Consider the following 22651-nt stretch of genomic DNA (forward strand, 5'->3'; position numbering starts at 1 on the left):
TTCCCTATTAGTCTCTTTCTCATCCCTTTCTCTCTTTCTTACCTTCAATAGGAAAACAAGGTATCTTGCAAATAAAGGTCACACACGACAAAACCCTAACATAATTTAAACAATGACAACAGAGAACTAATGATGAATACAGGAATCATCCCAGACTACGGAAGGCTAGGGGAAACGACAGCTATTGTGCACAAAAGCGAATGCTTATCTTTCAGGCGTTCAGAGCAAAAGGAGAACATAATAGGACACATCACTCTCAATAGCTAATAAGGAAGAAAACCAAATTACCAGAAAAAGAGCTATTTGTCCAGCTCTGAAATCTGGTAAGTCACATCACATGGGCCTACACTGAAGATTTTTTTTTTTAATCACACATAGTATTGTAATAAAACCTTTAATGAAAAGAAAGAAGATGTAAGATATAAAGAAACTTGGATAAATAATAAATCCACAGAAATATGACCCCAAAGTCAACAATGTAAGCGAAGTCAAGACTTAGACAATTAGAAGAGACACCAAAAATAAATCATCACAAAAGGTAAAGGTAAAGAACAAAGAAGACGAAAGTGCTGAAATCATTTTCACAGTTGACCTGATGTGACAAAATGCAGATGTAAAAATGATAGAAAAGCCCACGGAGCCATGTCTCTCAGGAGAAATATCTGCATTGTCTTGAGGAATGCATTCATGATTTTCACAGAGTTCTCTCTGGCAGAAGTCTATGATTTGGAATTCTTATTTTAATATACTGACTACTGAGTTAAAAATGTGAGCTATTTTAAGTGTTCTTTTTAAAAGGTTTATTTTAATTGTATTCATGATACGGAGTACATGTAAACACATGAGAGAGAGTCAAAGAGAGAGCAGCATCTTTGATCCCCTTCCTCTGGCACTCCAGTCCATCAGAATCTTGGGCACACACACACACACACACACACACACACAAGCACTTGGTGAGTTTCATGTCAACTAGACCAGAGATCCACACCTGCAGTCAGCCACGTGGATTCCAGTACTGCAGTTCAGTGTGCTACCAACTGTGCTGCAGATACTGTGCCATTATGTCATCTTTTAATAGGTTGCTTTAAAGGCCTGCTTTCTGGGGCCAAGAGATGGTGTTGGTTTAGGTTAAGGTGCTGGACTCCCACATGGCAAGACTGCAGTTCAAGTCCCAGACCTGGTGGCTGGGGAATCACACTGGGGGCATGTGTGTGCATGCCCAAAATCCCAAGAAGAGAATGGAGGAGAAGGAATTGCATATAGTTATTCCCCTTGGGGGTGATTTTTCCCTGGCAAGTGTACAGGCCCTATGAATAAAAAACTACAAACCAAACCAAAAACACTTTGCTTTCTTCCCAAATATCACATTACTGTGGGGATGAGCAGATGGCGTAATGGTTATGTTGCTGGATTCCCACATAGTTGACCATGGTTCAAGTCCCAGACTTGGTGGCTTTAAACTTATGCCAGGCACATGTGCATGTGTGCCCAGGATCCTGATAGAACGGAGGAGAAAGAATTATGGTGTGCCCATTCCCCCTAGGGAGTGATTTCTTACTTTTTGTCTCTCTGTCTCTCTCTGTGTCTCTGGCAAGCATACACACACTATAGCAAAAAAATGACTATGTAGAGTTATTTTTTACCCATATGAATGTATAGAAGAAAGAACGAGGTTTGGGAATTAAGCAGAACTAGGTCCGAATGTAGCTGTGCAACCTATTGGTTGTTTGACCTCTAGAAAATTAGTCACTACTTGGAACTTGTGTTTCTTCTATTTATTTATGTATTTTAGTTTGCCAGAGAACACATGTGCTCACCAGAGAGAGGGAGGGAGAGAGAGAGAAAGAGAGAGAGAGAGAGAGAGAGAGAGAGAGAAAGGGGAGAATCATTCTGTCCATAGCACAATGCCTTTTCCTCCACCTCTCTCTTTTTTCAGGATTCTGGACAGCCACACACACATGCCTGGTGTGTTTTTCAAGTTGCCAGGTCTGGAACTTGAACCATGTAGTTGGCCGTGTGGTGTTCAACTCCTTAACCATTAGGCTATGAGCTGGCCCACTTGGCTTTCTTTTAAATGTAGAACATGGAGTAATTAACTCCTGTATCCCTAAGGAGTTGTTGACTATTGAATAAGGTTATATATTTAGTGTCCCTGACAAGTTTCTAGGCAGGCATTTAATAAATAATAAATCCGTCCTCTGTCCCACTCAGATGAGATTGGGACTCTAACCTTAAATAAATAAATAAACACATCGAGTAGTTAATAAATAAATAAATAAATAAATTTTCAAAGAAAAGAATTTCCTAAATATTTATACAATGAAAATAACTTTAATAAAATGACCCTAAGTGTACATTTTTAAATTGTTCTACATTCAGCAGTTCATTCCTTGAATATCTCTTTAATGTCAAAGGCATCATACTCCATGATAAAAAAAAAATGTACTAAAGTGAATTATAAATGAATTAGGCTAATGGAGGACAGATATATAGAACTAAATACTGAGTATTAGCCAAGTTCTGAGGAAAACACATGCGACTATTGGAGGTAGAACAAAGCAGAAGTTTAAAAAGTTCCAAAATGATAAGAAAATAACCATGAAGTTTCCTGGTCAGCTGTACATTTAAATCTTATGTGCATTCTTAAATTTATGCAGTTCTGTAGTGGTTTTTCCCTTCCTTGAAATAACATTTCCTCTCACACAAAGTTCCAGTGGTCACAGTTTATCCTAAGAAATTCATAAGTGCCAGGACTCTTCAGTACAAAATAAGCAATATTTATACTTCTGTAAGTTTAACTTCAGTTTTCCCAAATCAAATTGAAAGTCGGATCTCTCCTTTTCTAATAAATACAAATCAAATTTAGTCATTTTCTTATCCTTGCTCTACCACCTGAGACCCACCAGTTTTCAGAGTTTTTTCTTTATTTTCATTAAAACAAATCTCTGTAATACCACACTAGTTTAGTTCTATAAAATTATTTTAAGGTTTTCCCTGATTTATTTTGTTAAACAGAAGATATTTCAATATTATGCCTTATCTCAAGGTACCAGCAAACATTTTTCTTCTAATTATTTAAGGAAGTTTTTTTTTTTTTTAGTTCAAAAACTGTGTCTTGCAATATTTGTAATAACTTCCCAACAGAGCATAGAATTCTCTAGTGCATCCAAGTGGGCTAAAGAAAAGTAATTCCTCCCACTCACTTACCATGATTGTCCATGGATCCCAAGAGTCGTTTAAGGCTGGAGTCCAGCTGTTAGTTCAGAGATTGGTCGACCTATTGTAGACTTACTCTTGATGTTGGGAATCAAATGTTGAAGTGTAAATAAAAGCACATTCTAGATTATGCCACACAAATCTGTTTCACTAAAGTAATAAAAACCAACAAAATGATGTTTATAACTATTCATTGCTCAACAAAACTTTACTGAACATTACTATATTCCAGTTCCTGCTTCACTTTCTAGGGAAGTAAAGAGCTCTACAAATAAATGGCTCTTTACATCACCTTCCACCTGCGATGAATGTAGCTCGTTGGTGATGCTTTTTATAATGCTCTAATTCCAAGAACCTGGATGAGGTGATGGCAAAGTGGTGACTCAACTGGCCTCACATGGGAAGGGTCCTGGGTTTTTGCCACGAGACCATCATTGAGCACACCAGGCATACACATGTGTACCCATGATCTGGGCTAGCAGAGACTGGGGTGGATTATGGTGTGAAGATCCATTGGAGGTGCCTCCCTGCCTTGATGGAAGGAAAAAAAAATACAAACATTTCTTCATTCACTATTTTACGCACTTCCCCCACCTCATAGAACTTCTCATCTTCTAATATGCTATGTTATTGACTAATTTATCGTACTTTTCATAGGTCTACCATGTGACTTCCATGGGCCCATTTTGTCAATAAAATATTTAAAATTCTATTTTTTGGCTTCATTGATATAAAAAATATAATCCTGGATGGATACATTACCATGACATTTACATGTTTACTTCTGATTTTAGAAGAATTATAAATTAAAACATTTTTTGTGTACCTAGAGGGGTATCCTATACCGTAGACCCTTTGTCCATGATGCCTAATGCACAAGTAGCCATACTTGTCTCTTTCCTTTAAACTGTCAGCTTTAGGATGAAGATTTATGTTTATTTTTCTCATGGATCGGCAACTAGGCAGCCATTATGACTATAGCAAAGAAATCTCTAGGGAGAGGAGCTCAAGGTGAGGACACAGAGGTGATAGGAGTTAGAGTGTGTGGTGCTTCTAGGCCACTTCATCTTTACTCTTAGAAAGGGAGCAACTGGAGGGTTTCAGGGCAGGGTCACAATTACGGGTTGAATTGTATACCATCAAAAGCTACATTGATGTCCTAACTTCTAATTCCTGTGAATGTGAGTTATTTAAAAATGGAGTCTTCACAGGTATAATCAGATTAAGATAGGTCATTAGTGTGTGCCCTAATCCAATATGACTGGTGATATTGTAAGAAAAGGGAAATACCGGGACCAGCAATTAGTGTAATGGCGATGTCGCTGGACTCCCACGTAGTCAACCGCGGTTTGTGTCCTGGACCTGGTGGCTTAAACTCACTCTGGGCGCGTGTGTGTGCGTGCCCAAGATCCCGAGAGGAGAATGGAAGAGAAAGGATTGTGGTGTGGCCATCCCCCCTGAGGGGTGATTTCTCGCTTTCTATCTCTCTGTCTCTCTCTCTCTCTAAAAGAAAAGGGAAATACCATCTATATCCATCTACTTTGTATCAAATGACAGGGTCTCATTGCTCTTTATGGTTGAGTAGTATTCCATAATGTATACATGCCACATTTTTTTCAATCCAATCATCAAGTTTTTGGACACTTAGATTCATCTCATGACTTCGCAATTATGAATAAGGCTATGATTGACATAGATGTACAAGTGTCTTTATGACTGAGTGTTTTCCTGTCCTTTTGATAAATATCAAGGAGTAGGAGTACTGAGTCATATATGAATTCCATCTGTAGGTTTTTAAAAAATCTCTATATAGGTTTCCACAGTGGCTACACTAATTTACCTTCCTACCAACAGTGTAGGACGGTTCACTTTTCACCACAGCCTCACCAGAATTTGTCTGTCTTCATTTATTTATTTATTTTTTTTATCATTTGAGAGGTTTTTGCTACAGGGCGCTTGTGCTCGCCAGAAAGAAAAAGAGAGTCAGAGAAACAGAAAGCGAGAAATCACCCCCTGGAGGGGATGGCCACGCCGCAATCCCCTTCTCCCTCCATTCTCCTCTCACGATCTTGGGCACACACACACTCACGTCCAGTGTGAGTTTAAGCCACCAGGTCTGGGCCTCGAACTGAGGTTGACTACATGGGAGTCCAGCAACATAGCCATTACGCTAACTGCTGGTCCCTATTTATTTAATTTTTTGATCATAGGTATTCTGACTAAAGTTGAGACATTTCATTCTGGATTTGAACTGTACTTCCCTTATAATAAGAGATGTTCTTCCCTTACAATAAGAGATAAGAGATGTCAAACATTTTTTCATAGGTGTTTTGGCCATTTATATGTCTTCTTTAGATATTTGGCTATCCAGCTCATTTGCCCATTTTTAATTAGATTATTATTATTTTATTTATTTATTTATTTTTGCAGGTATGCTGCTTGAGTTCCTTGCATATTCTGGGTAACAGTCTCTTACCTAAAGTGTAATTTACAGCTATTCTGTGAGTTGCCCATTCACCTTAATTTTCGTTTTCTTTGCACTACAGATGCTTTTAGGATTGATCTAATCAGGGCCAGCAAGTGGCATAGTGGTTAAGGGTGCTGGATTTCTACATGGCCAACTGTGGTTTGAGTCTCAGACTTAGCGGTTTCATTTCTCACTTTCCCTCTTTATCTCTCTCTCACTCTGTTCCTCTCTGGTCAAATGAAAATTAATTAATTAATTAAAGTTAAAAAGGAAAAAAAGTATTGATCTAATCCAACTTGTCTATTTTTAGAATTGTTGCTTGCACTTTACAGGTCTTTTTAAAGAAGATTTTTGCCTAATCCAATGTCCTCAAGTGTTTTTTCATCAGTTGTTTCATAGTTCGAGGCTTTACTTTTAGATCTTTGATCCATTTTGAGTTGACTTTTAATGGTGAAAGATAGGGATCCAGTTTCATTTTCATGTAAGTGGGTATCCAGGTCTTTCCAGCACTATTTGCTGAAGAAACTTTCTTTTCCCATCTAGATTTTTTTTTTTTTTTTTTTTGTGAGTGTGTGCTCTTCATCAAAAATCAGTTGACTGTAAGGTTTGGGGGTTATTTCTGGATTCCCATTCTATTCCATTTGTCTATTTGTCTCTTTTTGTCTCAGTACCATGCTGTTTTGATTACAAGAGCTTTATAATATATTGAGGTCAGGTAATGAGATGCCTCCTACTTTATTCTTCTGTGCAGTATTCTTTTGGCAATATGGGGCTTTTTATGATTTCAGACAATTTTATGATTTCTTCCTATTTCTGTAAGCAATGTCTCCAGTAATTTTATTGGAATTGCACTGAATTGTAAATTAATTTGGGTAGAATTGACATTTTTATTATATTGATTCGTTCTATCCAAGAACAAAAATGTCTTTTCATTTTTTTTGTATCATATCAATTTCTATGTTTAGTTTTCATACTTTTCCTTCTAAAGGTTTTTCATCACTTTGGTTACATTTATTCCTAAGGGTATGTGTGTGTGTGTGTGTGTGTGTGTGTGTGTGTGTGTGTGTACGTTTGTTGTAAATGGTATTTTTCTTCAATTCTGCCTCAATCTGTTCGCTGTTGGTGTATAGAGTTTTGGACATGTATTTCTTATCCTGCTACTTTACTAAATTCATTATCATTTCTAGGAGGCTTTTCATGGGTTTGTTTGGATTTTCTATGTGTATAATCATGTTGTCTATGAATAAGGACAATTTCACTTCTTTTCCTATTTGAATGCCTTTTTTTGCTTTCTTATCTGATTATGTTATTCAGGAATTCTAGCACTATGTTGAAAGCCAGTGGAGAAAGTAGTGAGCCCTGTTTTGTTTCAGTTTTTAGTGGAAAAGCTTCCAGCTTTTCCCCTTTCAGTACGATGTTAGCTATGAGTTTGTCATAAATAGATTTTATTGTGTTGAGGAATGTCCCTTCTAATCATGAAAGAATGTTGTATTTTATCAAATGCTTCTTTCTGCATCAATTGATATGATCATATAGCTTTTATCTTTCCTTCTGCAAATGTGATATATTACATTCATTGTTTTGTGTATATTGAACCATCCTTGCATCCCTGGTGATGGTGTAAAAGCTTTTCAATGTGCTGTTGGATTCAGCTTGCTGGTATCTATCTTACTGAGGGATTTTGCATCTGCATTCATCAAGGGTGAATTTTTCTTTCTTTCTTTTTTTTTTTTTGTTATGTCCTTGTCTGCTTTTGGTATCAAGGTAATGAATGCTTCATTAAAATGAGTTTAAAAGGGTTCTTTATTTTGGATCTTTAGAAATAGTTTGAGGACAACTGGTGTTAACTCTTTTTTTTTTCTTTTTTTTTTTTCCCTTGGAGAGGTTTTTCGCTATAGGGCGCGTGCACCCGCCAGACAGACAGAGAGAGACATAGAGACAGAAAGCGAGAAATCACCCCCCAGGGGGGATGGTCACGCCGCAATCCCTTCTCCTCCATTCTCCTCTAGGGATCTTAGGCACGTACACACACGCACCCGGCGTGAGATTTAAGCCACCAGGTCTGGGACGCGAACCACGGTCGACTACGTGGGAATCCAGCGACATAGCCATTACGCTAACTACTGGTTCCCTTAACTCTTTTTAAAAAGTTTTTTAGAACTTTGAAATGATGCTATCAGATCCTGAGCTTTTCCTTTTGGGGAGACTACTTCTGCTTAAATCTCATCGCTTTTATTGATCTAGTCAGTCTGTCTATTTCCTCCTGGTTCAATCTAGGTAAATTACGTGTGTTCAGACGTTTGTCCTTCTCATCTAGGTTTTCTTCTTAGTTGGTATATTGTTGATTCACAATATTATCTCATGATCTTTTGTTTTTATTTTGTATCTGTTGTAAATATTGCCTATTTCATTACCCATTTTATTTATTGAGTTGCTTTCAGTTTTTCTTGATTTGTCCATTTTATTTATCTTCTCAAAAAATCAGCTTTTTTGTTTTATTGATATTTATGGTAGTTTTATTATCTATTTAATTTATTTCTGCTCTAAACTTTATTATTTTTTTTTCTGGCATTCTCAGGATTTTATATTGTTGTTTTGCAAGTTCCTGAAGATGTGTTGGTTGGCTACTTATTTGACACCTTTCTACTGTTTTTTTTTTTTTTTCTATTGAGCACTGACTGCTCTCTTTCAAGTGCTTTGCTATGTCCCAAAGATTACAGAAGGTGTTCATTACCTTTGGTTTCAATAAATCTTTTGATTTTTAGGCTTAATGTGTTCAGTATTTTTGAAGTCATTCAGGAGTACATTGGTTAGTTTCCATATTTTTGTGTATTTACAAAAGTTCTTTCTGTGGTTGATTTCAAGTTTAATTCCACCGTGTTTGAAAAAGATGCTAGATACAGTTTTTATACTTTTAAATTTATAAAGTCTTATTTTGTGTCCTGTTATGTAGTTGGCATTTGAAAACATTCTGTGTGGGGATGAGAAAAACATGTATTTTGTAGCTTTTGAGTGAAATGTTCTATACATGTCTGCCAGGTCCATTTGGTTTATGGTATCATTTAGTTCTGTGTATCGTTTTTAATTTTTTTGTCTAGATGACCTGTCCAATAGTGACAGTGGATGCTGAAATCCCCCAAATTGTGTGTTACATTCTACCTCTCCCTTTAAATCTAGCAATCTTTCTTTTACATATTTGGATACCCTAGTGCTGGGTGCATAAATATTAATAATCATTATATCTTCTTGGTGAATTAATCATTTTTAGTACCATATTTTTTGTATCTTTTTAAAGTTTTTGTCCTGAAGTCTATTTGTCGGATATTAGAATCATAGACTCTAGGCTTTTTTGGTTTTAATTTGCTTGAAATGACTTTTTCTAGCCCTTCACTCCTGGTCCACTTTGTCTTCATCAGTGAGGTGTGTTTATTGTAAGGAATGTATAGAAGGCCTTTCTTTTTCATCCATTCAACCTACCTGTGCCTTCAATTTGTAGAATTTAATTTTTTAACTTTTAATATTATTACTGATATTTACATAGGTATTTCTGCCATTTCATTAGTCATTTTCTTTTTTTTTTTTAAAGTCACAATCTCTTGGGTATGGGAATTCTTCTTTTTTTTAAATAATTATTTATTTATTTATTCATCCATTTATTTTAATTTGACCAGAGAGAGACAGAGAGAAAGAGGGGAAGTGAGAAAGAAGCCACCAGGTCCAGGACTTGAACCGTGGTCGGCCATATGGGAGTGTCCAGTGCCTTAACCACCACACCACCCTCTGGTCCCTCATTAGTCATTTTCTTAGTTGTTCTGTGTTCTTTTATTTCTATTTGTCTTCCTTTCGTTTTCCTGATGTAGTATTTCCTTAAGTATTTATTAAATAAGTGCCCTAGTGTTTGTAAACTTTCTGTATTTGTTTATCTGTGAATGATTTTATTTCTCCTTCCCATGTGAAGGATAATATTGCCAGGTGTAGTATTCATGGCCTAATTTTTCTTCTGTGTTTCAAATATGTGTTCCCATTTTCCCTTTGCCTTCATCGCTTCAGTAAAGAAGTCTGAGGTTAGTTAGAAGGGGCAAACTGTGTAGGTAACCTGGTGTTTCTCTCTTGCCATGATTAGAATATTGTCTTTAATTTTACAGTTTGAGTACCTTAGAGAGAATTTTCTTATGTTGAATCTATTTGGTGTTCTTTGTATTTCCTGGATGTAGATGTCTGAATGTCTCTGTAGATTTGGGAATTTTTCAAATAGTATTTCATGAAAGAGATTTTCTAAACCTTTTTCCCATCTCTTCTCCTTCCAGAATACCCATTATGTGGATATTTGACTGTTTAATATGCCTAGAATTTTCTGTATGTTGGTATCTTCTTCTCCCTCCCCCCTTTTAAGGTTTATGCCATAGTGTGCTCGCCAAACAGAGACAATGAGAATAAAAGTGAGAAATCACTCTCCCCACCACCACCATGGGATGGTTATGTCACAATCCCTTTTCTTCCATTCTCCTCCTGAGAGCTTGGGCATGTACACATATGCATTTGGTATGATTTTCAAGCTACCAGGTCAGGGACTTAAACTGTGGTCAGCTATGTGGGAGTCTAGCACTTTAACCACTATGCCATTTGCTGGCCCCTACTGTCATAATTTTTAACGGTTAGTTTTTTATGCTTTTTGAAAGCTTGGACTAAATCAGAGGTATTGTCTTCAAGGTCAGAGTTTCTTTGGCATGATCTAATTTGCTGTTACTACTTTTGAGAGATTTTGATTTTCTGTTTCGTATTCTTCATCTCCAGAAGTTCTGTCTGATCCTTTTTAGGGTGTCGATCCCTTTATGCAATTCCTCTCATATCTTAGTTGACTTTCTTATCTCCTGGAATTGATTGTCAATTTTCTCTTGCATCTCATTGTGATTTCATACAATGAATATTCTGATATCCAGGATTATCTTAACCATTAGAAAATTAAAAAGGGGAGGGCAGCTCCATGGTGTAGTGGATAAGGGAGCTGAATTTTATATGGCTGTTCGCATCTCAAACTCTGGCCATGGTGCCTTGAAAAACATGCTGTGCATGTGAGTGTGTGTGTGAGTGTGTGTGTGTGTGGGGGTGGTGGTGGTGCTTGCCCCAAATTCTGACAGGATGGAGAATTGGAGAAGAAAGAATTATGACATGACTGCATCCCATTGAGGGGTGCTTCCTCTTCCTCTCTTTGTACTTCTGTCCCTTTCTAGTGAACACGTGTACCCTCTGAAAAATTAAAGAAGGAAAGAAAATCCGAAACACAATATGCATATCTTAGGGTGTGATATACAAAATAGATAATGGAATTTTATTTCAGGACACGTCATGTGACAAATATACCTTATTTACATCTAATGGTGAATTACTTAAGGTGAGACTATTCAAAACTGCTGTTTAATCTTTTGGCTAGAAAGTGAGATAAACTGAGAGAATATTATCATTTTGTTTTTCTAATTATTAAGTCTCTTAGAGACAGCATGGAATAAAAACAAGTAAGTAAATAAACGAATGTTTGTGATTTGCATCATTCCAACTTAAAATATGATAGAAAAGGAGAGAACATTTCTCTTCTGTGTCCACATAAAAAATCTCTGTTGGGGAGGTAGTTCGGTGGCTCAGCGGTCCTATGATATGAAGCAATGTGCATTTATATGGAAGATAACAGATTTCATTCCCCAGTTGATCTGTAAAGAGCAGATGAGCATGTGAGCTCTTGATCCTGGCTGGGGGAGTGTGGGAATCATGGCATGAGACCCTCCTATTGAGAGCATTTCTCTCTTTCTCTCTCTCATGAAGTTAAAACAAACCTCAAATGAAGGCTTCTAAATAGATTGGCTTAAATCTTGTGTCCATCTAAACAAATGTCTGAAGTGGAGTTTGTCACAATATTTGTTTTGGCTGTGATCATTTGCCTTCCCTCTATAGCATGGGTTTTATGATGAACAGATCATTACCAATACATAAAATGAGGACAAGGACATTCAAGAAACAGGCATGCTGCTTTCAAAAGTGGAAAGGGAAATAGCATACAAAACCCTTGATAACTACTTACAAAGTTGTGCTGGCCGCATCGAAAAGAGAATGTACTTGGGGGCCTGGTGGTTAAGGCGCTGGATGAACTGTAGTTCGAGTCCCAGACTTGGTTGCTTGCTTTCTCACTTTCCCTCACTTTCTCTGTCTCTCTCTGGTCAAATTAAAATAAATAATCTTAAAAAGAAAGAAAGGAAAGAAAAGAAAAGAGAAAAGAAAAGAAAAGGAGAATATACCATAACACTGCAAGGCCTGTTTTTCAGAAACTAAGTGCAAGAATGTAAGTGAATCTTAGAAAAAAAAATAAGCTGAGGGTACGTCTGGAAAGCCATTCAAAATCTCTTCTACATTTCACGTAGGCTTCTATGTGTGTGTTTTAAGCTTCTTTCTGCAGATTCATATCCTTGCACTTCTGCTGGATGGCTAAAAGCAAGTTTAACTGATAATAGTTCATGTCTCCCATTAAGAGCAAATCTCTGATTCTTGAATCAACATGGCAGGAAAGAGTCTCAGACAGCGTGGGAGCTGACATAGCCTTAGCCAGATCAAGAAATAATGATTCTCTCAGCCCCAATTGCAATTTCCTCGAAAAGATTTGATCAGCCTGCTAATCTAAGAACCTCCCTCCTCTTTCCTCCTTTCTCTGATGGAATGAATTGTAGCCAGAGAGGAGGTTTACCATGATTGAAACCTGCTTTTAGGATTTCCGTCTGTGTTGGTGGAGGGCTAGTAAGTATACTTTACAGAATGTTCAGTTTTGAACAAGCTATAACTTTCTATATCTTAGTATCATTATTAATAATGTGAGTCACTGGACTCGCATATAGTCGACAGTGGTTCGAGTCCCAGACTTGATGATTTAAAACACACTGGGCATGTGTGCGTGTGTGCACAACATCCCAAAAGTTGAATGGAGGAGAAGGGATTGCAGTGTGGCCATCTCTTGAGGGGTGATTTCTCATTTTCTGTCTCTGTGTCTCTCTGGCAAGTCCACCTGCCCTATAGCAAACATCTCTATTAAAAAACAAAAAACACTTTTGGTCGAGTACATTGGATGGTAGCACAGTGATAAAATGACACTGTACAAGGCTGCAGCGTACGAAAAGGTCCAGATTCACCTACCAAGTATGCCAGGAACTTGCGTAGCTGTGATCTGGGGCTTGCAGAGGTGGAGGCTAGGGGTGGATGGCAGAGTCGAGACCCTGTCAGTATTGTATCACTCTGCCTCTGTCTCTTGTCTCTCTACTCATGCAAGAAATAAATTAACTTTAAAAATGTTCTAAAAGTTATTTTCTAAAATTAAACTACAGAAAAAATTAGTCATGCTTTATTTTGAACAAAAAATAATGCTTTCTGACTCGATACATCATTAGATGATTTACAAGCTCTATCTCATTTCTTTAATGCCAGTATTTTTCTATCCGTTGATTTCAAACCATTAACTGTAACCCCCCCCCCAAAAAAAAGTTAAATATTCTTTAAAAGAATAAGATTGGCTAATATCTTAAAGCAATTCCAAAGCATGCCAGGATAATATGAAATGATCTCAAAAGGTTTAACTTGTTCTGAACAACGGTGGCCTCCCACAGTCAAGATGACTAACTTGAATTTGATAGCTTTCATTTAGATAGATAAATTGTATTAGTCTATACACTTAATTGGCTGGTAGATATATTGATATGAATGAAACATAATTTAATACATAACATCTTATGTATTCAGTAGTACATCTTATGTATTAAATAATATTTACCTTGAGTTATTTCATTCACCAAACATTATTGTGTTTCTACTTTGAACTTGAGCACTGAATTTCCAAGTAGGTAAGAAACATTATTTTTCCCAACCATTTTAATTTTGTTATTTATAAGAATAGAGATGAAACATAAGCTTGAAGATGTCAGAAGTGAGAATGTCATCAAAGTTGGAGTAGCGCAAAGATAATGGAACCGATATTCCCAGAAGAGTAAATGTAATATCCTTCCATGAGCTCCAGGCTTAAGGAAGTCCAGTAGGCCACCAGGAGGGGAACCTACTTTCCTATTGCCTGTTAGCACCAGTACTGCACATCCATTCAGAATTTTCCCCTTGCGTATATCTAATTTTGGAGTTTAAATATAGATGCAAAAGAAATGGGAATTTCTGATGATGTCTAGCTGTATTTGTTTTAGCTGACTGCATCCTTCAGGAAAATACTGCACCAAGTCATGTTCAGATACCACTGTGTAGCAGAAAAGGGGGCCATGAATAGTGTCATGGTCAGTTTGAGTTGCTATAGCAAAATACCATAGTCTGGGTGGCTTATAAACAACTATTTGGCACAGTCTGGCGGCTGGAAGTTTGAGATGAGAGTGCTGGCATGGTTGGTTCTCATGAGGGACCTTTGCAGGACTATAGGCTGCCAGCTTCTTGTGTATTCCCACGGTGGAAAGAGCAAAAGAGCTAGCTGAGGTCACTTTTATAAGAGCACTAAGTCCATATATGAAGGCTCCTCTTTCATGACCTCATTGCCCCCCAAAAACCCCACTTTATAAAACCACATTATAGGTTTAGATTTTAACACATGAATTTAAGAAGACACAAACATTCAGCCCATTGCAAATAGTTCCTGAGCCTTCTCCACCATCTGAGATGTATTGAAACCTTTTACAGTCTCATCTAGAAAGTACTGAAGAAAATTTCAGATTAGCCAAACCTGACTCAGTTTTGGGGGCCATGGTGGTTAAGGTGCTGGATCTCACATGGCCAACTGCAGTTCAAGTCCTGACCTGGTGACTTGAAAATCACACCAGGCACATGTATGTGCATGCCCAAAATCCTGAGAGGAGAATGGAGAAGGAATTGTGGCGTAGTCCTTCTCCTTGAGGGTGATTTCTTGTTTTCCCTCTTGCTGGAACTCTCTTTCTCTCTGGTAAGTGCACTTGCCTATGGCAAAAATCTTAAAAAACAAAAAATGAAACTAAACTTGACTCGGTGGTTTTTGTGCCTAGGCTAATCAAACGTGGCCAAGAGACAGGACCAAATAGTGCGGACAAGGCCTCTTCACACACACATCCCCCTGATTCTGTGTAGCAATCATTCCTAGATACTAGAGAGTAATTAAGAGTCAGGCATCCACTTCTGATGTCTACTATAGTCTTAAAGAATTAAGGCTGAAAAATAAAGGCCAGAAGAAAGGCAGTGCTTTACAAAGGAGCCAAAATTGCATTTCCATTTTTTTTTTTCAAACAATGACAGATATCATTGTCTCTGGTTGACCATGACAATTTCATTAGTAAGGTACAAATGTTTTTGCCTTTAGATGAGGTGGACCTTTAGACAAAAGTTAGGTTTTTCATTATTTCATGTTTCTAGAGTCTAGAGTCTAGATACTGTGATGCTTTCAATGCAACTATGTTTATGTGAATGCTGAAGACTTCTACAAGAGCAGTGTTCTATCACAAGGCTTAGAGTAAGTGGCTACGAGCATTCGGTATAGAACCTAACTTGAAGAGAAGATAGGAAAGGCAATTTTAACTGTGGGTTCTAAGATGAGGTAACTGAGAAAAAGTACAGGACAATAAAGATTCTTGTTGGGACCAGTGGATGGCATAATGGTTATGTTGCTAGACTCCCATGTAGTCAACTGTGGTCTGAGTCCTGGACCCAACGGCTTAAAACTCACACCAGGGCACTTGTGCGGCATGCCCAAGATCCTGAGAGGAGAATGGAGGAGAAGGGAATGTGGTGTGGTCATTTTCCCTGGGGAGGGGGGATTTCTTGCTTTCTGTCTCTCTCTGCCTCTCTGGTGAGTGCATGTGGCCTACAGCAAAAATCTCTCTTAAAAAAACGCTGCTTGGAGCTTTCACAATTCTCCAGAATGGGCATGTATGTATGCAAATATCTGAGAAGATACAATAAGGCGTTTTAAGAAGACTCTTTGATTGGCAAGAAAAAAGTCAGTAATGTGGAAAAAGTTTATAACTTAATTGGGAGGAGATCTAGATCTATAGATACACTTCCAGATCATTAGGAATATAGAACACACAGGTCCTCTTTTTTGGTTTGAAAAAGAAGGGTGAATTGCTTAAAGCAAGAAGGGACTCAAAGACAGCAAGTTGACAGGAGGATAAAATCTGGGTAAGATTTTAGTCTTTTCAAAATCATTCTTTGAGGATGATTCCAAGGAATAGAGAGGATCACTGGGCACTCTTATGATTAAACTATCCCAAAGAATAAATATGTTCTAGTAGCCGATATAATTTATTTGAGTCATTATTCTAGTGAACCTAAAACCCCTTAAAATTCTTATCGTGCCTTGGGGTACCAGCAGTTAGCTTAATGGCTATGTCACTGGACTCCCATGTAGTCGACCGTGGTTCGCGTCCTGGACCCGGTGGCTTAAAACTCACGCCGGGCGCGTGTGCGTGCATGCCCAAGATCCTGAGAGGAGAATGGAGAACGGACTGTGGCGTGGCCATCCCCCCTGGGGGTGATTTCTCACTTTCTGTCTGTCTCTCTGTCTGTCTGGTGTGCGCACGCGCTCTCTAGCAAAAAAACCTCTCCAAAAAAAAAAAAAAATTCTTATCGTGCCATAGCCTACCAGGAGTCTGAGTGCTGTGTTTGCAGGTGTGATTTAACCCTCACTACCTTGGTTTGTCTGCATATTCAGCCCAGTAGTGTTTAAAATACAAACTGCCTGTGGATATTCTATCCAGTATTAGTGTAATGTCCCTGATGGCAAAGCTCGGTAATTTGAAATCTTTTGAATGTTTATACCTGGTTGAAACAGAAGGTCATTTCATGTGAAAGTGGCATTGTTAAATGTGTGCACTGGACGTTTATTTGGATACTGAAAGACAACTGCATGCAAAGTGCAGCCCTAGTTGGTAAATAATGGTAAGTCATAGGCTGAAGGAGAGCTAAATCATGAACGAATCCTGATTTTCAGTTGGGCCCATGACTGCCTAGAAGAGCTGACATTTCCTACCCAAGAGTAGAATGAACGGGGAGACGGTAGATACGAGTAGGACAATGTCCTTGGGTGCAAGTACGTTTTCCTCTTCCTCCTTCATTTTTTCTTTTTCACTAAAATGTAGGCATGATTCTAGAACTGAAATTAGGAATAGAGGGTTTAGATGACTAAGAAAAAAAGCACAAAGTGTCCTTTGGTTTGGATGCTTTGGAGAATCATGCCTGTCTTGAACCACCTACCTTTGGACCATCAGTTGAGAAAGAAAGAAACTTCTTATCTTTTTCAGGTCATTGCTACTTTTTTGTTTGTTTTGTTTCTGTTGCTTGAAGCCCAAATGATTGCTTGCTAAAATAGTATGTATGTATCATTTGAAAAGTACTTTTTTACTTTTAAGATTTTTGTGGGGCCAGCAGTTGACGTAATGGCTATGTCACTGGACTCCCATGTAGTCAACTGCGGATCGAGTCCCGAACTTGGTGGCTTAAACTCACACCAGGCGCGTGTGCGTGAGTGCCCAAGATCCTGAGAGGAGAATGGAGGAGAAGGGATTGTGATGTGGCCATCCCGCCTGGAGGGTGGGGTGGGTGATTTCTCGCTTTCTGTCTCACTGTCTCTCTCTGTCTGGTGAGTGCACATGCCCTATAGCAAAAACCTCTACCAAAAAATTGTTTTTTGTTGTAAGGAATGTGTGCTCAAAGGACAGAGACATAGACTGGGAAAGTGAGAAATAACTCCCCAAGGAGGATGACCACACCATAATCCCTTCTCCTCCATTTTTCTCTTGGGATTTTGGACATACTCAACTTGGTTTTCAAGCTTCCAGGTCTGGGACACAAACCATGGGCGGTCCTGTGGGATCCTGCTGCCTTAATCACATCACCAGCTGGTCCAATTATTTTCTGTTTTAACCACCTTTTTCCTTCACTAACAGAATAACTACTGGTTTCAATGATTGAGTATGGGAAAAACAAGATTACTCTGAATATATCTACCTACATATCCTCTCCCCTTATATGACAGGACTGAGATGCTCATCCTTGAAAACAATTTGTGTCTCTACCTCTGCTTATTTTTGTAGAAGAGATATCCATAAATAGAAATAATGAATTAACTGCAGATATATACCATCTAGCAGTTAATACTTGTGCCAGCCATCTTTGTAGGGCTATCATTTCAATGTACATCTCCAGCATGGGGGATGTCCCTGTCTCAATGTACTTTCATTAGAATTGTATAGTAAGACCCTGTGGCTATTTCAACTAATGTCATGGGCAAAACATGAAGCAGGATGGCTCTCCTATTTATGTGTTTTTATGTATTTCGATAGGCAAAACATATTTCCTTACATTTATTGACCATTTATATTTATTCTGTGAGTGGATGGCTCATGTTCTTTTCTAAATTGTCAAGCCTTTGGGGATGTTAGTATATTCCTTATTGGTTTGAAAAGGGTCCTTTGGTCAGGAAGTTTAATAGTTACTAAAATATTTTAAGTTTGGTGATCCTATTTGATTAGACATTCAGCTTTTTGTTAATTTGAGGTCCTTTTGTTTTGGGTAAATATTGACTTTTTCCTAAATTCTAATGGCACTGAAACCAAAATGACATATTTTTCAAAAACCACTCGAGTACACCCAGGGCTACCTTATAATAATAGCGTATGTGTGCAAAATGGCATGTGATGTCGTCGTGTCCCTGAGAAGAAGGTGTTAAATATAGCTGTGCAGTAAAGAGGGCACAGAATTTATTTTATTTTTGTGGAAGGTTCACCTTAGAAAAATATTGGCAAGAGACATGGATTTCCTGGCAATGGAGTGGGATGCTTTAGATCTTAAATCAAATCTGGAAGACTATGCCCATCAGATTAAAAATGATTTGGAAGTATAAAGTTTGGGCCTAAAAGATAGGTAGCTGCTGTACAAACTGCTACTTTGACATTTGATTAAATTGTGTGAACAATCTATTTGATTTCATTCATTGCATTGCTTTATCATAACATTAGTTTTTTATGCACTTTTTAAAAAAACTTTGTGGTTCTTTCTCCCTTATTCTCTTCTTAGTTTTGTTTATTCATGGCCAACTTCTGTATGGCAAAGATCTCAATGATTTACCTGACCCTGCTTCATTTCTAGGTAATATGTTTCATATTTGAATAGGTCTGTTAATTCTATTTTGAAAGTTTGTTCTTCTACATCCTTCCAGACAGACTGGTCAAGTTATTATGAGGTGGATGGTAGAAACTGATCTATAGATACTATTTATGTCCATTTTATAGCTACAACTAACATTGAATATCTACATAGCACTTTTCATCCTATAGATTTAAAAACATTTTATTACTTTTATAAATACAGCCATTAAGTATTTGGGAGATGAGCTGATTAGCTTTCATTTTGCAAATAAAAGCCTATTGCCACAACTGGCTAGACATTATTCTTTCCAAAACTATTTAAGTAACAAGTGACTCCAGATGTCAGTTTATATTATTGTTAGGTACCCAGGGGAAGTTTCTAGATGGCCTGTATTAGGCAAATTCAAGTGGCCTGACTTGAGCCTGTGAACAGCCAGTTGGTCAAAATTCAGCCCTATCATTACATCTGCCCCTCCTTATTTAAAAAAAAAATAGGAACTAGTATGTGCAAAATACTATACATACAGAATAATTCTTACACAGAAAATGTTAGCATTTGCATTCAACATAGTTCTATAATCTGAGAAGTCATAGACTAGCAACTAATGACTAAAACAGAACAAGAAAAAAAGCAGAACGAAATAGGTGTTACTGTAGAGATACCATCAAAGCCTAAAGGAAGGAGTGATTTAAAAAAAATGGGGGCTGGTGAGAAAACACTTCCTGGAGAACTTGGCACTGGAGTTGGGCTTTGAAGCATCAGTGAGGGTTTGATATACACTTAATGCTGGGTATGGTCTGCTAATTCCAATGAGCTTTTAGGTTGTCTGGACAGATGGGGTTGATGTCACCTCTCCAAGAGCTCGTGGGGGACTTGAGATGATAGTGAGTGTAGACAAGTACAATTTGGGACATTTGACTATGGATTTAATGTGCCTGTTAGATGTAAATAAATCGTAGTAAGCTGAGTATTGTACTGATACAAGAATACCTTAGCCATTGGCGATCATGACATTTTAGAGCAGAACACCTTAGAAATGATCTTCTTAACCGTCTCCTTTACGAAGGAGGCACAAAGAGGGTCTGTGATTGACCAAGGACGCTCAGTTCACTTGAGCCCACTTTTCCGCCCTCACTAAGTCTGGCTTTGAAATCGGCACCTTTCTATATACATTACGGTAATTTTTATTGATGGTGTGAAATAAAATCATCGCAGCCCCACGCCCCATCACCAGGGAAGGAGACCTTAGCGTCCGCAGTGAACTTGCCCGCAGAGGTAAGTTTGAAGGAACGTAACCTGGACCCAATGCAGGGACTAGCTGGGGGACTCAGTACCTGCATCCTGAAAATACGGAAAAGCGGCAGCTGAAAAGAAAAGACACTGGCAGGACTTTCAACCTAGTGTCGTTTACTCATCTAGAGTAGATTGAGGCGAGGAGAGCGAGGGAGGGAGGCAGAGACTGGACTGGGGAAGACAGAGAGGGGAGAGAGAGAGAGAGAGAGAGAGAGAGAATGGTAAAATTGAACTGATATTTATTTCCAAAGTAATGCAAATGGAACCATCACAATGACTTTGTTATTCAGGCCCTCAGTATATGAAGGGAGCTTCAAATTTGGACAATGAAATCGAATGTAAGTTGCTTCTTATAACATTCTTATTTACATTTCCTTGTGCTCAGGGTCAGATTCTACCCACACATCTGCAGTTAAACCATCATCATATGGCGACCTTTCACTTGCCCAGAGGGCCTCTCTAGGAAGCAATTAGAGACCCAGTGACAACACTAAGCATCAACTGATGTTATGTGGGGAGAATGTCTCCTGTGAAGGCCTAAATATTCTTGAGGAAGGGACAAGGTCTCTCACCCAGGGCCAATGATGGGGACTGCCCTGCATGGACACATTATTGGTTACTGTAGAATATGAGCTGAACTACTCTGTTCTTCTGAGAACAAAGTTTGACCATATTCCTTGGGCAGGCTCCAGGATTAAGTGTTTCAGTAGATGCATTCTACTGTGGACACCAGACAGACAAAAGCACTGCAGACAGTGACTGAGACAGTGGAAGTAGAATCTGAGGACTTCCCAGTACATGCACTTGGGCTCCACCAACAGACTGTGACTCAGAGACCAAGAGAGGCTTCTCTGAGCCTTGAGGGTTATAGTCACTACTTGGGCCAGTAGGGGGAGACAAACCCTGGGAATCATGTAAAACAGCTCACTCTGAGCTCCCTGAGCAAGTTAGACCCACATTCTGTGGGAAGCAGATTTGCATGGAGTGTTTGCAGACAGGGTTGTGTCCAGCCCAGTCCTGTGCTGAGGGGATAAGAGGCTCAGGAGCCCTGCTCAGCTGATGACCTGAACTATCCAGCACTGGGATCCTGACCATGGCCTGGGCTCCTCTGCTCTTCACTCTCCTCACTCTCCTCACAGGTCAGGGTGGGCAGTGGGCAATGCCTCCATAGGGTTTTCCACCTCCAGTCCCCTAACTCCATCCCTGTTCTTGCTCATACAACAGTTCACTGGCTCTCCCTCTCCTTGAAGCCCTAATGAGGATCTTTGTTTCCACGGTCTCTCTCTCAGCCTGCTCTGACTCAGCCACCTACTGCATCTGCCTCCCTGGGACAAGCAGTCACACTCACTTGCGCCCTGAGCAGTGGCTACAGCAACTACGATGTAGACTGGTACCAGCAGAGCCCAGGGAAGGGCCCCAGGTTTGTGATGCGAGTAGGCACTAGTGGTATTTCAGGATCCAAAGGGGATGGAATCCTTGATCGCTTCTCAGGTTCAGGCTCTGGCCTGGATCGGTTCCTGACCATCTAGAACCTCCAGGAAGATGATGAGAGTGACTACCACTGTGGAGTGAACCATGGCAGTGGTAGCAGCAACGTGTAACCCACAGTGACACAGGTGGAGGGGAAGTGAGACCAAAAACTCCTGTCTGAGTGGCCCTGAGCCCACTTCCCTCCCCACAGGCAGCTGGTCGCCTACATGTACATACTTTCTCAGGACATTTCTACCTTAGTTTTGTGTGTGGACACGCAGGGTTGTTGCCAACCCTCTACCCTGATGGAGTTCGAGTTTCTGTGTTGTGGAGCTGTTCATACATGTATCCACAGCACAGTTGCTATCAACAGGTCTTGCCACCTCTGTCCACATTTAAATGTGTGAGCTGCCTCCACAGCAATGGGCACTGGCTGTTTCCTGGAGACACAAGTTCTTGACCTTGACCTTGACCTTGACATATGTCTCACATGGACTTCATCCACCACTATTATCTACAAGTGCACAGAGATCCTATTTTGATTGTGCCTCCTTAGTTAGAGAGACAGAGATAGAGAGAGAAAAATGATACTTGCAGGAGGATGGAAGAGACTGAGTGTGCTCTGTACCTGAGAAGCAGAAGGGGCTCCTTTCCAGCTCCCCACAGAAGGAATGTGTTCACATCCAGGCTAGGAAGCTGTGGAGGGAGCAGCATGAGCTCCCCCAGCCAGCACCTACCTTTGGGGCTCCTGTGTACTCTTTGTCATCCTGCCCAGTTCCATGGTCCTGGGGCTCCCAGACTCCCTGTGGCTGCTCTTCTCCAGCTTCTACCCTGCCAGTCAGCCAGTGAGAGGCATGTTCAGGACTCTGTGGAAAATCAGTTGCCTCCATGCACCTCTTTTGGTGGTGGCTAGACACACAGGTGAAAGATAGGTCTGTGGCTAGTTTCAGGAGCAGGATATTTCAGAGGACGCAGGTGAATTCCAGAGGAGAGATGCCCAGGGTGCCAACCTCCAAAGGAAGACTGTGGCTGAGACCTACCTGAGGAGTAGCCCCTGGAGCCTCAAGA

At 39.3% G+C, this 22651-nt stretch overlaps 1 gene segment (V, D, J or C); it reads left to right on the top strand.

Annotated features, from left to right (window-relative positions):
* The first annotated feature begins 12807 nt into the window (after nt 1-12807).
* LOC114007427 (immunoglobulin lambda variable 9-49-like) lies at nt 12808-21642 on the top strand. The segment is given in 2 exon segments: nt 12808-12942; nt 21403-21642. Coding segments are annotated over 2 exon segments (375 nt in total).
* Nucleotides 21643-22651: the final 1009 nt, after the last annotated feature.

The sequence above is a fragment of the Tupaia chinensis genome, unplaced genomic scaffold (assembly GCF_000334495.1).
Source record: "Tupaia chinensis unplaced genomic scaffold, TupChi_1.0 Scaffold000173_1, whole genome shotgun sequence".
Classification (NCBI taxonomy): domain Eukaryota; kingdom Metazoa; phylum Chordata; class Mammalia; order Scandentia; family Tupaiidae; genus Tupaia; species Tupaia belangeri.